General features: G+C 39.9%; 1 protein-coding gene and 1 pseudogene across 3 annotated transcripts in view; both read left to right on the top strand.

The window, feature by feature from the left end:
• UBE2N (ubiquitin conjugating enzyme E2 N) overlaps positions 1 to 17,861 on the top strand; it is a 43,196-nt gene that overhangs the window by 16,765 nt on the left and 8,570 nt on the right. Inside the window, exon 2 of one of the 3 annotated variants that reach the window (XM_081592146.1) lies at positions 11,103 to 11,171. The exons of the other annotated variants lie outside the window; for them this stretch is intronic. Coding sequence (XP_081448272.1) covers positions 11,103 to 11,171 — 69 coding nt within the window. The remainder of the gene's footprint in view (positions 1 to 11,102; positions 11,172 to 17,861) is intronic. 3 annotated transcript variants of the gene reach the window in all.
• LOC145546148 (hsc70-interacting protein pseudogene) lies at positions 3,606 to 4,704 on the top strand (annotated as a pseudogene).

Raw genomic sequence — 17,861 nt, 5'->3', positions numbered from 1 at the left:
AATTTCAAGTATACAGTGTATTAACTATAGTCAGCATGTTGTACATTAGCTCACCAAAACTTATTTATCTCCTGAAAGTTGATATCCTTTCATCATATTGTCTCTTTCCCTCCTCCTTTCAGACTCTGATAACCACCTTTCTAATCTGTTATTATGAGTTATACTTTAAACAAATTTTTTTTGAGATTCTGCACATAAGTGACACCATGGCTTTCTGTGTCTGGCTTATCACACTTAGCATTGTATCCCTGGGTTCATGCACGTTGTTACAAATGGCAAGATTTCTTTCTTTTTTACAACTGGTGAAAAGATACTCTAATTTGTTCTCTGTAATCAGACACATACAGTATTTGACACTACTTGTGTCAGGGTTTTGAGTGCCTTTTATATGCTTATGTTTTGTTTTATTTTACATTCTTTTTTTGGCTACACCATGCAGCTTGTTTCCGACCAGGGATTGAACCTGTGTCCCCTGCAGTGGAAGCTTGGAGACTTAAAACCCCCGGACCACCGGGAAAGTTCCCCACATACACTTTTTAAAATGCCTGCCCTCATGGTTCCTACACAGATATACCAGCCTTTGGTTTTCTCCTGCTTAGTTGATATAGTGGATTAGTTGTAACCGGGCCATAAACAGGTGGTGTGGAAGTCCAGTGTCACCTCCTTTGTTGCAGGGATTGCACCAGCAGGTTTTTACTGTATTAGTATGCAGTGGGACTCGGATAGCCAAGAAGCGAGTCCTCATCAGTGAGCAGGCTTTCACTTCTGAAGCACCTCACGTAGGACTTTAAAATGCAGATATTTAGGTTTACTGTCTTCCCAGGTGGCGAAGTAGTAAAGAATCCACCTACCAATGCGAGAGACGCCAGAGACAAGGGTTTGATCCCTGGGTCAGAAAGATTCCTTGGAGTAGGAAATGGTAACCTGCTCCAGTATCTTTGCCTGGAAAATCTCATGGACAGATGAGCTTGACAGGCTGCAGTCCACAGGGGGTCACGCGAGTTGGACATGACTGAGTGACTGAGCACGCACGCGCACACACGCACATACACATATAATGAAAAAAGAAAATAGAACTTGCACATGTTCCCTCTTTTATAGCAATTTTAATATTTTAAGAGTGTACACATATACTCCTTTACTGTAAAGTGTTACTTGATTAGTTCATTTTGATCATCAGGCCAATTAGGGTTATATATTTATGTAAATTATGACCAGTGTATGTTAATATTTTAAACATTAGTATTAGTATGAAAAAAGGATGTATTAGTATGCTGAAAAAAGAGTATTAGTATGCTGAGTATCAACTCTGTTCCTTATACTGATTGTTGACAGGTATCTCTGTTGTTTATGGCAGATTAAAACAAATATTTGAGATAATTTTTTCTGCTTGGTACACAACAGCTACTTCATTTTGCCGTTAGCTGGCATGTATAGTCAGAATCGGAGAAGGCAATGGCACCCTGCTCCAGTACTCTTGCCTGGAGAATCCCATGGATGGAGGAGCCTGGTGGGCTGCCGTCTATGGGGTCGCACAGAGTCAGACACGACTGAAGCGACTTGGCGGCAGCAGCAGCATAGTCAGAATGCTTTAATTAAAATATTTGATTTTAGTATATAAACACACTGAAATTCATTTTTATAAAAAGATCATGTTCTCCCCCCCTACACCTATTTACTTATTTAATTTTTGGGCCTCTCCACGTGGCATGTGGGATTAGTTTCCCGACCAGGATTGCAACCCACATCCCCAGTGGTGGAAGCCTGGAATCTCAACCGCTGGACTACCAGCAAAGTCCCAAAGATTGTGTCTTTTAAAGCCCCAGATACATGTTGCAATCCAAGTCCAAAGATTCATGTTATAATTATAAAATTGCAGGTGTTTTACATTATCATGCTACTAATTCTCTCATTTATGTTGTAGAGTTAATCATAGAACTTCTGTTGGAAAACAGGTGTCTTGAAAAAAAATGTGATTGTGAACTACGGAAATGTTGCCCATTTTGCTCAGTATCAAGAGTCTTATTGTTCTCACATCTGCTGAAAATGATTTATAGTGAAAGTGAGAAAGATTGAGATGGGATGTTTGTATCCTCATGCAGGAAAGTCACCTTCCTTAATATTGATGTGTGCAGCATGCTTTTTTCTTTAGATTTTTTGATGCCCAAATGTGTGAGATCGTTATTACCTCAAAGTATTACCAAGCTGTGTACAGAATTGCTGGACCCTAAATCTTGTATCAGGGTACTGGAGGTTACCTGGCTGGGGAGAAGCTGGTTGTATAGTCGTTGGGAGTCTCAAAATTCTCCCATGATTGTGAAATTCTGTTTGTTTCGTTCACACTTGGGTGTGGGTTACTTTGAGTGTATTATCAGATTGTTTTCTAAAGAGCATCTAGCTGAGGTCCTCTGCTTTGAAAGGTGAGGAAAGGTGGGTCTTAGTTGGTCTGGGGTTGGTCCTGACTTCTGTGAAACTCACTTTGATACCAATAAATCACCTTTGAGTCCTGAGTTTGATTATTTTCTACTTGTTGAATATGGGCACTGTGGTTTCTGCCAGTATCAAGTGGAAGGGCTCCCAGACGCCTGGGGACTGAGGTGCTGATGTGGGCATCTCTAGACTTGGCATTTCCTTAACTGGCACAGCTGCCCTCCTGCTGCTTAGCTGTCCTTTGTGTCTTTTGCTGAGTGTGGAGGGTCGGGGTGGAGTGTGCAGGCTGGGCTTATCCGTTCCTCTGGCAGTTCTGTGAACACCTGTGAGCTGTCACACATGTCAGGTTGTTACTTAGGTGACGAAAGGATGAAAAGAGAACTTCAAGGTACTGTGGATGTAGCAGCTACGGGAAGCACACACTGTGCTAGAGCAGATTAAAGGCATATTTTCTGTTTTTAGCTCTGATACACCTTTTAGTTGAAGAAGGAAATGACAACCCAATCCAGTGTTCTTGCCTGGAGAATTCCGTGGACAGAGGAGCCCGGTGGGCTATAGTCCATGGAGTCGCAAGAGTTGGACATGACTTATCTACCAAATCATCATCATCACCACACCTTTTAGTTATAAACTCCTTGTCATTCTCCTAAGTCTGGGATCAAAAACAAAGAAGTTGAGGTTATTAAAAGTTAGCCACTGAGAGAAGCACCCCCAGCTGGGATCCAGAACTCTGAAGAGAGTTAACCCTCTGATGGGGGTTCCAGGGGGATGCTCTGACAATCAAACTGGTTCTCTCGGCCGGAGGGCCATGTTTGTGGCATCATGGATCATATTCTATTTAATGGCCACACTCAAGAGAATATTCTGTTCTAAATGACTCCCTGCAGAGGCTAACAGCTCCCGCCTCCTTGAAAGCACCAGATAGGAGGATGGTCCCTCTAGAGCACCGTTTCTGAGTTAATATAAGAATATGTGTATGGAGAGGCAGGGAACAGCACGAACAGCCACACTTCTAGAAGTTTCTAACCAGTGCGCAGGGCAGTGGTAGAGGGAGTAGGAATGAACAGGCTAAGGACCAGGGGTCACGAGATTGTTGGGCGGGCGGAGCCAGCGGCCAGGGAGGTTCTAGTCTGTTCTGCCTCACGGCAGCTTTACGCGGTCATGTTGAAGTGACCATGGACCAGCGCAAAGTGAGCGAGCTTCAAGCCTTTGTGAAAGTGTGTAAGCAGGACTGGAGCGTTCTGCACACCGAGAAAATGCGCGTCCTGGGGGAGTAGGTGGAGAGCATGGGGGGTAAAATACTACCTGCTGCTCATAAAACTAAATCAGAAGAAAATACCAAGGAAGAAAAACAATACTAAGAAGGTGGAGGAAAACAGAAAGACAAGCCATCAAGTGAGGAAAGTAATCTAGAAATTGAAAATGAAGGTGATTGAACCAGACACTGATACCCCTCAAGAAATGGGATGTGAAAATGTAAAGGTAACTGAGGAGATGATGGATCAGGCAAATGATAAAAAAGTGGCTGCCATTGATGCCCTAAGTGATGGTGAACTCCAGAAAGCCGTTGACGTGTTCACAGATGCCATCAAGCTAAATCCTCGTTTGGCAATTCTGTATGCCATGAGAGCCAATGTCTTCGTCAAATTACAGAAGTCAAATGCTGCCATCTGAGACTGACAGAGCAATTGAAATAAATCCTGATTCAGCTCAGCCATACAAGTGGCAGGGGAAAGCACACAGACTTCTGGGCCATTGGGAAGAAGCTGCCTATGATCTTGCCCTTGCCTGTAAGCTGGGTTATGATGAAGATGCTAGTGTAATGCTGAAGAAAGTTCAACCAAGGGCCCAGAAAATTGCTGAACATCGGAGAAAGTATGAGCGAAAACGTGAAGAGCCCAAGATCAAAGAAAGAATAGAAAGGGTTAAGAAGGCTCGGGAAGAACATGAGAGAGCCCAGAGGGAGGAAGAAGCCAGACGACAATCAGGATCTCAGTATGGCTGTTTTCCAGGTGGCTTTCCTGGGGGAATGCCTGGTAATTTTCCTGGAGAAATGCCTGGAATGGGAGGGGGCATGCCTGGAATGCTGGGAAAGCCTAGGCTCAATGAAATTCTAGTGATCCAGAGGTCCTTGCAGCCATGCAGGATCCAGAAGTTATGGTGGCCTTCCAGGATGTGACCCAGAACCCGGCAAATATGTCAAAATATCAGAGCAACCCAAAGGTTATGAATCTCATCAGTAAATTGTCAGCCAAATTTGGAGGTCAAGCATAGTGCCCTTCTGACGTAAAGCCCCTGCCTGACGTAAAGCCCCTGCTGGAGGAAAAGCAACTTAGATCACTTAATGGATGTTGCAGTACAAACCAGTGTACCTCTGACCTTCTCATGAAGAAAGCTGGGGTGGTTTGAAGATAATCCCTTCCCCTTTGCCCTAAATGCAGCTGAAAACATTGTACAGCGGTTTGCCATTAGAGTATTCATTCAGATAATGTTTTCCGACTAGAAATGAAAAACTTGAAGCAGTTTTTAAACCTTAAAAATATTTAAAATTAAAAAGGTGTATTAATCCCTACATTTTTCTTTACTAATCATTTTGATTTTTTCCTTTGAATTGGTTGGGCAAGGAAGATACATCAATATGGAAGATTTATTGTTCCACGTTTGAGGGAAATAAAGATTTGTTGTGGGAGGCTAATACAACGTTTAAAGTTTGAGTTGGACATACAGTTACTGAGGCATTTTGATTTGTCTTTTTAATTGCTTTGTTGTTATTATTTTAAATGATTTACTTCTGTAACTCTTGGGACCACCAGTATTGCAGTAGGACCTGGGCAGGAACTGGAAGTACTTGGCAGGGCAACAGCCATCTTACTAAGTTTTATATCACATGTCCTCTTGTGCACATGCATTTAAATCTTACACTGTGGTGAAGGGATGGTTTTTATAATGCTGCAGTAAAATTGGATTACTAAGCTCTGTTCTTGTCTGATATCTAAAATAAATGTTTCATATTTCCATAAAAAAAAACCAAACTGGTTTTCAGTGTGGAGTAAGCTGCAGATTAGATGAATGTGCTGCTGGGATGTTGGGTGATGCTTACAGGCACTTCAGGTGGACTAGAGGCCTGGAAGAGGCAAGTCCTTTCTTGCAGTTTTAGCGCCCACCTGTCTACAGAGGTTAACAGCGAGCCCCTGGAAGAGCAAAAATATGGTTTGCAAAGTCCCACCTCCAGAATCATAAGTATAGAATTTATTTCAGTTGAAAGGTATTTAATCTGGCACAGATATAAATTTCTCAGTGTATAGATTTTAAAGACAGAAACTGTCTGACTTTCTGGTTCCGGCCCTTGATAGGGAAGAGCAGGAATCCCCTGAGATGTGGTGATATTTGGCTTGACTTGAGTCCTGCAGAGTTAGGAGTTTATACAGGTTTTTAAAATGTGTGTGTGTTTGTTTTGACTGTCTTTTTTTTTTGAAGGCATTATATACTGTAGAGAAATGCCTTTGTTCCATATCATTAAATCCCCCACTTTCTTTAGTCAGCCCTCAAATCTTAGGAAAGACAGAACTGCATGCCTTCGGGTGGGGATTAGAGATACCAAGGGAGACAAGGTCACCTGTCCTTAATGACCCTGCATCACCCCTAAGGACACTGCTTCATATACTACCAGAGCAAATTAAGAGACATATTTATTCACCTAACATGAATGCAGAGGTGTGAAGCTCTGCTGGATACTGAGGATTCCGGACTCTTAACTGTGATGTGTGAAAAGAGCTCTTGACTCGAGAGTGGCCTTTTGGTCTGTGTTCTGCCACTTGATCAGTTTCTGTGCACATTTCTGAGGATTAAATGAACCTGTATAGTACGTGAACATCCAGGTCAGTTTTAAGGATTAATCCAGTTGTCAGTTTCTGCACCTTAGAGTCCTAACTAAATGCATCTAGCTATCCAATTCTTCAGGCTCTGAAAGTTCAGTGTCCTGCCCAAATTTGGCCATTCATTAGTAGTTTAAGGTCTTGAGGTTTCATTTTGTGTCTGTGGTTCTGGCATTGTACATGCTATAACCCAGACAAGGTCTTTTAGTTACAAGCATTTTGCATGTTTAGTGATTTTTATTGAGTTAGGAGTTCAGCAGCAAATGGTGTGCCCCACCTTGGCTCTTGGTTTTTCCCCTCTTTTCTCGTTTCTCTTGCCTTGCTCCACTGCTTAGATTCTCTTGTGTCTGGTCAAATTGTGTCACTGTTGCCCCCAAATCCTAGCAATTACTCACTCAGGCTTAGAATAAAGAACCCTGTTTCCCTAAATTAAGACCCATTTCCTTCCCTCAGTAAACTCATGACACATACTATATTTTTTTCTTTTAAATCAACTTTTAATTTACATACAATTACATGCACTCATTTTAAGTATACAGCTTGAGTTTTGACAAATGTGTACAGCTGTGAAACCACCGTCTAAGTTAAGATTTAGAACATTCCATCACCCCACCAGAACACTTAATTAAAAGATCATACTGTTTTGAAGTGTGTTTTCAGTTTATATAGAAGGAATATTTTTCTACACCGTTAGATTTACAGCATCTTTTCCCCCCATAGGCTTTGCTGTAATTTAATCTTTGTTCTGAATTTTAATTAAGTATTGTCTTGATGAGACATTATTACTTTGAAAATAGGGTTACTCAAAATGCACATTCCGTTTCTTTAGGTGATTTTATTTCATTTTCTTGTTTTTTGTTTTTGATCAGTAGTGCTTGCACATGTTACAAAATTCAACAAAGGGGTACTCCTTCAAAAGTGTCCACTACCTCTGTGTCCCAGTCAGCAAATTCCTTTTCTCAAAGAAGCCGTTGTTTACTTGGACAGTTTAAATCAGTTATTTTATGATTTTGTAACATTTTTTTTGTTCAGATGTATTTCTACATAATATATTAGCTCACGTTGCCAGCAGGCCCTCAGTCCAGCATTCGTATTCTTTAAATGTATGATCACATTGTTTTAGAGACTCAGGCTGTTTGGATGATGTGGGTGAATTTGACCCAATATTACTGTACACAGGTACTCTATCAAATAATACTTCTGCCTTAGTGTGTAAATTTGTGCCTATTTCAGTTATATTAAAATCTGAGTTGTTGTGGTCATTTTCTTCTCTCGCTAAATAGCACAGGACAAAATAACCATCTGAAATCACAGAAGAATAAAAAAAAATTATATGTACTGAGTTATACTCCAGTTACATCTCTTAAGATTATTTAACTTACAACCAAGTTGATAATCTGTGAAATATTGAAATCTTTAACTTCATGTTAATTTGGTTTCTTGAGCAATTTTGTTTCAAATTCTGCCAAAAATCTTGAGGTAGAGGATGGAATCTTTAATATGTCAGCCAGTTGGTATTGAGCGAATTATCATTATTAAAGTTGAGGAACATAACTATTGGAACCTCATGATTGCTAAAGGGACAAGAGAAATTTAAGCCTGCTGCCTCTGGTGCTTAGTATTTGGTCCTTTTAAGTGCACAGCCTGTACAGAAGGTATCAAGGCCAGAACTTTTCAGCAGAAGTTTGAGATAGTGTGTGAAGATTGGGTTTGAAGTTTTAAACAGTCTTTTTTTTCTGCATACTCCAGCCATGTACAGCCACTGTCTGGTTCGTTAAAGCTTTGAGCCTACTGTTTTTGAAAGTTAGATCTGTTCGTTCATTTGGAATGTGAGACACTGTGGTGCTCAGCCTTGGGACTGTAAACCTTGGTGCATACGTGCTCAGTCGCTTCAGTCGTGTCTGACTTTTTGTGACCCCATGGACCATAGCCCACCAGGCTTCTCCATCCAAGCGATTCTCCAGGCGAGAACACTGGAGTGGGTTGCCATGCTCTCCTCCAGGGAATCTTACCAACGTAGGAATTAAACCTGCGTCTCCCATGTCTCCTGCATTGGCAGGCAGGTTCTTTACCATTAGCCTCACCTGGGAAGCCCATAAACCTTAGACCTGGGCCTTGACCTGTAGGAACTGGTGTAGTTTGGAGACTGACAGTAGGGTGGCAGAGCGTGTAAGGGATGCCCTTCTATAGGAGGTGCACCCCTGCTTTGCAGCAATATTAAGTAGCATGTAGTCAGTTGCTTACCTGTTACCTGACAATCGACTTTCAAAATGGTGGGAATTCTGCTTTGTGGGCAGAATAATGTTTTATGGCTTAAATCTACTTCCTAATTCTCAGGAGCAAAAGGATTGTGTCTGTGTGGAGATGTGTGGTAGGAGTCTAGAGTCTGGGGCCAGGCTCTCTGCGCTTGAACTAGCTTGGACATCCTCAACTAGCTTGACCTCTCTCTCTGCTTCTTCATATGCTTAAATATTACTAATTTTGGTCTAGGGTGGTGGGGAGGGTTAGAGTGCAGAAAACGGAGCCTAATGTAATTCTGAGCCTTATTTAATATTGCAGATTACTGTTTTCTGATTTTGCAAAGAGACTGCCTCTCTGTAAGTCTAAAAAAATGAACATCTTTTGTGTAGGAAAGCTATGATTGTCATTTCATGTTCAACAAAATAGATGATATTAAACATAGCTCTCTGAAGTGGGGCATAGATTTTTAAAGTAGAGCAAATGTTCATTCATCAACAGTCGGTAGGAAAATGGGGTGTTTGGGATAATATATATATTTTTGATTTTATTAGAATTATATATATATATATATATTGAGAGAGAGAAAAAGAGTTAATTTTGCATGTGTTAGAGAGTACTGAACTATTTTTACAGATGCTAAACTGAAGTTTTATTCTTTAACCCAAAGTATTTAGGATCTTGCGCTGCATGACTTCACGGGGTGCCACTCACGCAGACCGAGTGGCACGTTCTTGGAGTTGCACAGTGTGGCACAACTTGTTAAAGGATGCTAATTCGGAAAGGCAGAACTCTTACTATCTGATTGTTTCCTCATTTATCATACAGTTGCATGCACAGTGTGAAAAAAACTTAATTTTTCCTTTCTAGTGGTTTGCATTTCAAACAAAACTGTGTCAGTGAGACAGTTGGATTGAGAGGGCAAATCTGTAGCAACTGTAACTTGTTTTTGTTTGCCTCACTGAGAATTTCAGCTGCTCTGCCTCCATCTGTCTTCTTGTCTGTTAATATCAACAGAGGCCTTTTCCTATTAGTGGAGTCCTCAAGCTTTTAGCACTTAAATTTTCCTGTGATTGCCATGTTTGAAACCTGAAGTAACTAGTAATCAAGGAAAAGGAATGAATAGATGATGTATAGTAGTTGTAGAGGTGTAGCTGCTAGCTGGTAGGCCAGCCAGGAGAAATGCCTGTTTATGTCATTTGGTTTGCAAAGAATATTGATTATTTATAAAGCAACCAGGAAAGCACCATGCAGTGACATAATAAATGAAAAAATGTAAATGTATTAAACGGTTTCTAAGGACTTTTGTCTTTAGCAGAACAAATATGTGCTGGAATATTAACCAGATTTTGGTTATTAGGAGTATGGCAATTTTAAGTACATTTCTTTTTTTTTTTTTTCTTTTAATGGGCAGGTGAAATAATCTTGGGGGGAAAGCAGGTACCATAAGCAACAAATTTCTTCCTTATTTAGATATTTAAGCATTGGCATAGATGCTGGGGATATGCTATATCCATAATATCTCTTTTCTCAACAGGAAAGATGAAATATTGAGTATTGAACAGTGATTACAAGGTTAAAGAGGATTACAGAAGGGGACTTTCCAGTAGAAGGAAGCATACAGCAGTAAGATTTAAACCATTCCAATAATAAAATGTTCAGCCAAGTTTAGTGCTAGAGAGAACCTTTGAAATGTCTAAGGGACTAAGTTTTAGTAGGTGGAGGAGGTAAATGAATTTGTATGGTTGTATACAGTTAGAACTGGAATTAAATTCAGATTCTTAGCTCTGAAGTTTTTTCCCTAGTAGGTACACCAGGCTGCCTAGTTGAAGTTAGCTCTCTAATGTGAAGTTAGCTCCCTCTTTAAAGGCTCTTAAACTTGGTAGAAGTTCTTTGATAAAGAGATTAGCCAGCTTCAGTGCTCTCCTCCTCTGACCCCGTTTAATCGCAAAGAGATAGCTGCTGCTTAACCTCTTCATTCCCCTAGACCATTAGCTCTTAACCTTCACTTTCTTTTCTAATTTAGCCTTTATTTTTAGCAAGCAGCGGAAGCCAGCTTTGTTTTAATCCACAGTAGTATTTATTGAGTTATGATATATCTAACACAGTCTTCAGGAGCGCCAAAGAGAGGCAGCTAGGAACAAGGCTCAGAATCACATCACTGACTTCACTGCGGACATTGCATGCATCACACACTGCAGTGTGTTTGCTGATGCTACACTTGGCTGTCTATGGGTAACTCCTGCTGTTCGTTCCAGAAGGGATCCTTATTTCGTATCTTAGTTTCTGAAGCACAGGTTTTGAATGAGCCTAGGTCTCACATGCTGGGTTGCAAGAGAGTTAGGAAATAAGACTAAAGCTTCTGTTGAGGGAGGTGAGGATCTATGAAGGTTGGGGAGTGTAATCTCCAAATATACGGGTGTTCTAGCTGTCGGGTAAAGGAATGACATTGCTGCCGGGTAAAGGAATGACGAATGTCTTCTGTGAATCTCCTTTTGCCTTATGGTGCCATGCAATCCTATGTGTGATCATAGATAATTTTTTTTTTTCCTATAACAGTTACTTCAAATTTTTGCATTCTTCTCGTGCTCTCAGTCTGAACATTGCACTAAGGAAGAGGAAGGGCAGGTATGAACAAATGGGGAATTTTTACCATTGCTTTCTAGTGGACCAATTTATAGACAAATGGCTAAACTTAACACATAAGGGCCTTAAAATGAATTTCCAACTTAAACAATGAGTTAAAGCTTGAAGAAAGAAACCCATAGTCTAGATCATTTTTAACTTCGATGAATTTTTTAAAATGTTACAAGTTCACTGGTTTTTGCTGGTGTAGCATCACTCAGAGTTAGTTGATACAGCAATACTATGAGCAAAATAAGGAATTAATACATTTGTTAGTAAGTTTGTATTTCAGAGTCACAAGAACATTTCAGAGCACAATGATTTGTGCAATATGAGAGATAAAATGGCTTACCGTATAACAGATAGTTTGAGGTCAAAATTATGTATGCCTTTCCCTTCTCCAGGGGATCTTCCCAACCCAGGGATTGAACCCAGTCTCCCACATTGCAGGCGGATTGTTTACCAGCTGAGTCACCAGGGAAGCCCAAGAATACTGGAGTGGGTAGCCTATCTCTTCTCTAGCGGATCTTCCCAACCTAGGAATTGAACCGGGGTCTCCTGCATTGCAGGCGGATTCTTTACCAACTGAGCTATCTGCTGCTGCTAAGTCGCTTCAGTCGTGTCTGACTCTGTGCGACCCCATAGATGGCAGCCCACCAGGCTCCACCATCCCTGGGATTCTCCAGGCAACAATACTGGAGTGGGTTGCCATTTCCTTCTCCGGTGCATGAATGAGAAAAGTGAAAGTGAAGTCGCTCAGTCGTGTCCGACTCTTAGCGACCCCATGGACTGTAGCCTACCAGGCTCCTCCGTCCACGGGATTTACCAGGCAAGAGTACTGGAGTGGGGTGCCATTGCCTTCTCCGAACTGAGCTATCAGGGAAGCCAAAATTATACATGCCAATTTTTAAATCAAATATCGCAGATTTTTTTCTATCTTATTTATTTTAATAAGACTATATACTTCTTCAGTTGACAGTCCCAAAAGAAAAAAAAAAGTAACATGGTTTAATTTACCTTTTTCATGAAGCACTTCTACATGACTGTGAAGCCTTTCCTTAACTTCTGTGCTATTTTATTGTCCTGGCAAACATTTGAGATTTACTGTTGTTATACTGTAATGGTCACTCTTTTTCTTTTTTAATTTTATTTTGGCTGTTCCAGGTCTTAGTTGCAGAGAGGGAAATCTTTGTTGCTGTGTGCATGATCTAGTTCCCTGAGCAGAGATCGAACCCTAGGACCCCCACTTTGGGAGCTCAGAGTCTTTTAGCCACTGGACCACCAGGGAAGTCCCTGTAAGTGGTCACTCTTAGTTCATCATTTTCCTCATGTGTAGAATGGGACTGAGGATTAAATGAGTTAATGATACATTTCAAGCATCAGTATTTGACCTAGTTAGTTTTTATTACTTGGAACTTTTTATATTCTCTGTGAATCAGGGAACTTTGCTTGATAATTGCAGAGTCCCTGACCTTACAGACTTTACTGACTAGGGATGGCGGAGTAAAAGAAACAGACTGCAGCATATCCTCATGCGTTTAGTGGGGCAAAAGAATTGGGGGATAGTAGACAAGGAAATCAAGGAATTCAGCCTAACAGTTATCCTTGTTGGGTGCACAGTTTGTTAGTAAGAATTTTCAGATTTTTGTCCACTGTCAGTTATTGGAATAAATTGTACATGCCGTTCCTGGGGTGGAAGTTACTAACACAGCCCGTATGGTAATCCTTCTCATCAGCTCTCTGTGGAACCTGAGTGTTCTTGCTTTTCTTCCTGGAAGAAACCTGTATTTAGCACTTCAGACTACCATTTGCTAGCTGGAATGCCCATCTTCAAATAGTGTAGGGTCCAGCAAGTAAACCAAATTACTGTGCTAGTTATAATAAGAGGAGTGGAGGTAATTAATGCACAGGAAACTGGGAGTACACGGGAGATGCTTCCACACTAATTCAGACCTGAGGAATAAGTTGGTTGGATATACTTAGCCTTTGAAAAGTCCTTCTTTGGCTCCTAAGTCTCCATTCCTTTTCACTGAACGTAACACCAAAGTATTGATCTGGTCTTAGATAGAGGAGAAAAATTAAAAACCGATTTCTTGTGCAACTCATCTCACCCTGTTTCTTGGGTATTACTCCAACTAGAATGTAGGAGTACTTTCCTAACAGTTACTTAGCAGTCTGACGGGAAATAAAGGTTTTCAACAAAGTGTGATACCTTGGTCTAAAATCTAAGATTTAGTCCTTAGTAGCCAGAGCCTTTGAAACAGTTACCTCCATTTTTCCTTCTCTGAATGTACCACCTAAAAATAAGTATGTGGGAGTAGAAAAAGGGAGAAAAAAGAGGAAGAGGAGGGTGTGCCTTGAGAATCATCATTCTCATCTAAGTTTAGAATAAGCTGTTTTTAAAAAACGGTGAGTTAGGATAACGTGATTAATTTTTATGATCATCAGATTTTTCATCTACCAAGGAAAAGGAATTGAAAGTAGATTATGTCTTATATCCACTAGGGGGTAGTGTGGGCCATAAAAATTAAAATTATTTCTCACTAAAAAAAAAAAAAAATTATTTCTCACTGATTAACCTGTTTCATCATGAATTTTCCTTGTTTGAATCAATTTTTCTCCATGCAGTGTTTTTTTAATTGCTATAAGTCATCATTTTCAAATACAGTCTTATGACTGTAACAAACAGTAACACACATTCCTGTCACTAGTGATTCAGATGTTCTGACTTTACTCTTTTTTTTTTTTTTTGGCTGTGCCCTCCTGCTTGTGGGATCCTAGTTCCCTGACCAGGGATTGAACCTCTGCCCTTTGGAGTAAAAGCACCCAGTGTTAACCAGTGCAGCACCAAGGAATTACCCTGACATTACTTGTTTGTGAAGAATTTTTTGAGGGGAAAATAGGGCTTCCCTAGTGGCTCAGACGGTAAAGAATCCACCTGCAATGTGGGAGACCTGGGTTCGATCCCTGGGTTGGGAAGATCCCCTGCAGGAGGGCATGGCAAACCACTCCAGTATTCTTGCCTGGAGAATCCCCATGGACAGAGGAGCCTGGTGGGCTACAGTCCATGGGGTTGCAAAGAGTTGGACACAGCTGATGGACTGAGCACACCACAGGGATACTTTAAAGTTTCTCTACCAAATTTTACTCATTATATGAAATAAAGTAAATTATTCTTTGACCTGTAAGTAAAATTAGTATATAACAGGATTGTCTTCTGTTTCACTGTCCTATATGGTAGCTACTAGCTTCATGTGCAGATTGTAGTTGAAAGGTGGCTAGTTCAAATTGATATGTGCTGAAAGTATAAATCACACACTGGGTTTTGAAGACTAAGTATGAAAAAAGATTATAAACTATGTCAGTAAGTTTTACATTGGTTATATGTTGAAATGCTATTTTGAATATATTGGGTTAAATAAAACATTAAAATTAATTTTATTTTTTTCTTTTTACCACATTACTCTGTAATGTGGCTACTAGAAAATTCATAATTACACACGTGGCTCACATTATAGTTCTTGTCAACAGCACTGCTATGGAGAAAAGCATTCACTGACCCCATTTTTATCATGATGTACCTCTACCTGGCATTACGATTTGTAAGGAAGTAATACAATGAGAAAGTTGAGTACAACTTTGGTTTTGTTGCTAAGGCAGCTAGAATATATATGGTCACTTCTATAATGAGACGTATGTGTTTCTAAAATTTATTATGTTAATAAGCAAAATCATGTAAAAATCATAGGGCTCATGGATAAGATGTTAGGGGCATAATACTCAAAAACCATTGGTTATGTTTTTTAAATGCCCACTTAAATGTCAAGGGTGAACTTGCAGATGCCCTCAAGTAATTTACAGTTGTTTTTATAATGAAAAATTGATCTTTGCTTTATTGATAATCTCCCAAAGGAATTCCCTGTTAATATTTTAGAGTTGTTTAAAGATATAGTGACAGGTTGCAGTAGACAAGATATAGTGACAGGTTGCAGTAGACAGAGTAGGCATCGAGGCATTTCTCATTTTATGACTTATGATAAGAAATTGATGAGTTATTTAGTATACTCAGATCATACATGAATTAAAAGATTCACAATTGCAGTTTTGTGTTTCAGGGAATATTCTAAATGGGGAAAAATCTAATTGCTGTAGGTATAACATGTTGAGGGTTTGTATGAAAAGTGTATTTGTGTCTCAGTTGTGTCGGACTCTTTGCAACCCCATGGACTGTAGCCCGCCAGGCTCCTCTGTCCATCGGGTTCTCCAGGCAAGAATACTGGAGTGGGTAGCCATTCCCTTCTCCAAGGGATCTTCCCAATCCAGGGATCGAACCCCGGATCTCCCTCATTGCAGGCAGATTCTTTACTGTCTAAGCCATTAGAAGGTGTATATATGAATAGTTAATAAATGGGGCAATTTTTCACACATGCAAATTACCCCCCTTTCTAAAAAGACTTATCTAAAATTTTACTGTACATAATTCATTGCCATAGAACGTGTGAGACCTTATACTATTTCATAGTGAAGTGAAAGTCACTCAGTCGTGTCCAACTCTGCAACCCCATGAAGTGTAGCCTGCCAGGCTCCTATGTCCATGGAATTTTCCAGGCCAGAATACTGGAGTGGGTAGCTGTTACCTTCTCCGGGGAGTCTTCCCAATCCAGGGATTGAACCCAGGTCTCCCACATGCAAGTGGATTCTTTATCAGCTGAGCCACCAGGGAAGTGTACACACATTATTATTGAATCTAAAAACAGGAGAAGTTCTAATTAATGGAGTTTAGTGTTGTTATTTACAGTGGTGTCATTCTGGGATTAGCTCTTTGAGTCCCAATAGAACTGTTGATAATCAGATCAATTTGATGTTATTTAATTCCTTTGAAAGTATTTGTAGCATGAACTGCTGTATGCCTTTGGTAAAATGAGATATTTTCCTTGAGACCTAATCTTGTTGCCACTTAAATTCATATTCTGCTTTTATGTACTTCCCTTTCTGTTTTTTAGTAACCAGTTTTCTAAACATAGTCTACATTACTTTCTATTTTGCGTGGCCTAACTTGAGTTCTACTTGAGATTCAGTCCCATGATTGCTTTTAAACACATAGGATCACAGTTCATTTCAGTCGCTCAGTCGTGTCCGACTCTTTGCAACCCTATGAACTGCAGCATGCCAGGTCTCCCTGTCCATCACCAACTCCTGGAGTCCACCCAAACCCATGTCCATTGAGTCGGTGATGCCATCCAACCAGCTCATCCTCTGTCGTCCCCTTCTCCTGCCCTCAGTCTTTCCCAGGATCAGGGTCTTTTCCAGTGAGTCAGCTCTTCACATCACAAAATGCAACTAAAAGTTACTCTGTTTTCTTTAAAAATGACTACTGTTATTTAATAAATCTTGAGACTTGTTTCTGTGCTTTGTTCTTACCCTATATTATTTTTGAGTTGGTTATGTGTGACTGGCCTTCTTATGTGACTTCATTTGTCAAGTCCTTTTACAATGTTATCTCATAGCAATTTTACATAAGAAGTAATGTTAACTATATAGCTGAGGAAGCTGAAGCTCAGAGCAGTGTAAATTTCTTCTTCAGAAATGTAGTTAAGTGAGACAGTAATAATTTGAACTTGTTATTTCTAAGACTTGAAGAATACTTTGCTGTCTTTCTACCAAAGGATAGTATAAAACTAGGATGTGTTTCAAGTTAACTGTGTGTTAAGTAGTACCAGGAAGGATTTTAGTTCCTACCCAGTTTTTGCCTTTTTAGGGAAAATCAACAATTCCTGTGGGGTAGAGTTGTTCCATTTGGTTTGGGTTTTATTCTTTTTTTCCTCCTGTAATTTATGCTGTGGGTTTGGGAAATCAGTGCTGTGTAGTCAAATAATTATGCATGTGTATTCATTATATCAAAATCCATTAGAACTTGAGAGCACATAAAAACTATTTCAAAAAGTTTTGCACACCCAAGAGCTTATTCTAGAATGTATTCCAATTAAATCTGATATATGATCAGGTCACATGATACATTTAATATGTATGTTCTTAAGAAAGAGTGTCTGATTTTGAGGGTGAACTGAAGATGAGGAAGTGAATGCTCCATCTGCCTGTGACGATTGTACTGAGTGATTTTGAACCTATTTTGGGATGTGATCTTGGAGGCTTTTCTGGCAGCTTTTTATAGCTTTGAATAGAACTGCTACTATTTTGTGTAACCAGGGAGTAGTGTTTTGGGACTCTTGGACCCCAGCTTTTTTTCCCCAGTCTCTCTCTCAATGACTTTCTAAAAATATGAAGAATTGGGATAAAACAAAAGGAGGATGGAGGTGAGGAGTCAAAAGTCAAGGAATTTTACCATCCACTTTTCTCATTCCTTTATGCCTAATATTCATCCTAATATCTTTACTTTTTCTTCTAAAAGTGAAGACCAGACTCCTGTAGAGTTACATTTTGGAAGACTTCCTAAGGTGGGAGGCTTCTTTATTGCCTCTTGAGATTTTTAATTCTCCAAAAATGTTTTACTTTGTTTGAATCTAAAGAATATTTTGCTGAAAGTAGTTTGTAGCATTTCAGCTTTTTATTTGCCCTGGCATTGATTGGCATGATTAAAATCAAGCAAGCTAGTCTTGAATTGCATTACTCTAAATGACTATGAGTTTAACACATTTTGGAAAAGAACTTGATTTTACACTTGCATCTTGTGAC

The sequence above is a fragment of the Giraffa tippelskirchi genome, chromosome 4 (genome assembly GCF_054371585.1).
Source record: "Giraffa tippelskirchi isolate mGirTip1 chromosome 4, T2T-mGirTip1v1.2.pri, whole genome shotgun sequence".
NCBI classification, from domain to species: domain Eukaryota; kingdom Metazoa; phylum Chordata; class Mammalia; order Artiodactyla; family Giraffidae; genus Giraffa; species Giraffa tippelskirchi.
This window is presented reverse-complemented; position numbering and strand designations above follow the sequence as displayed.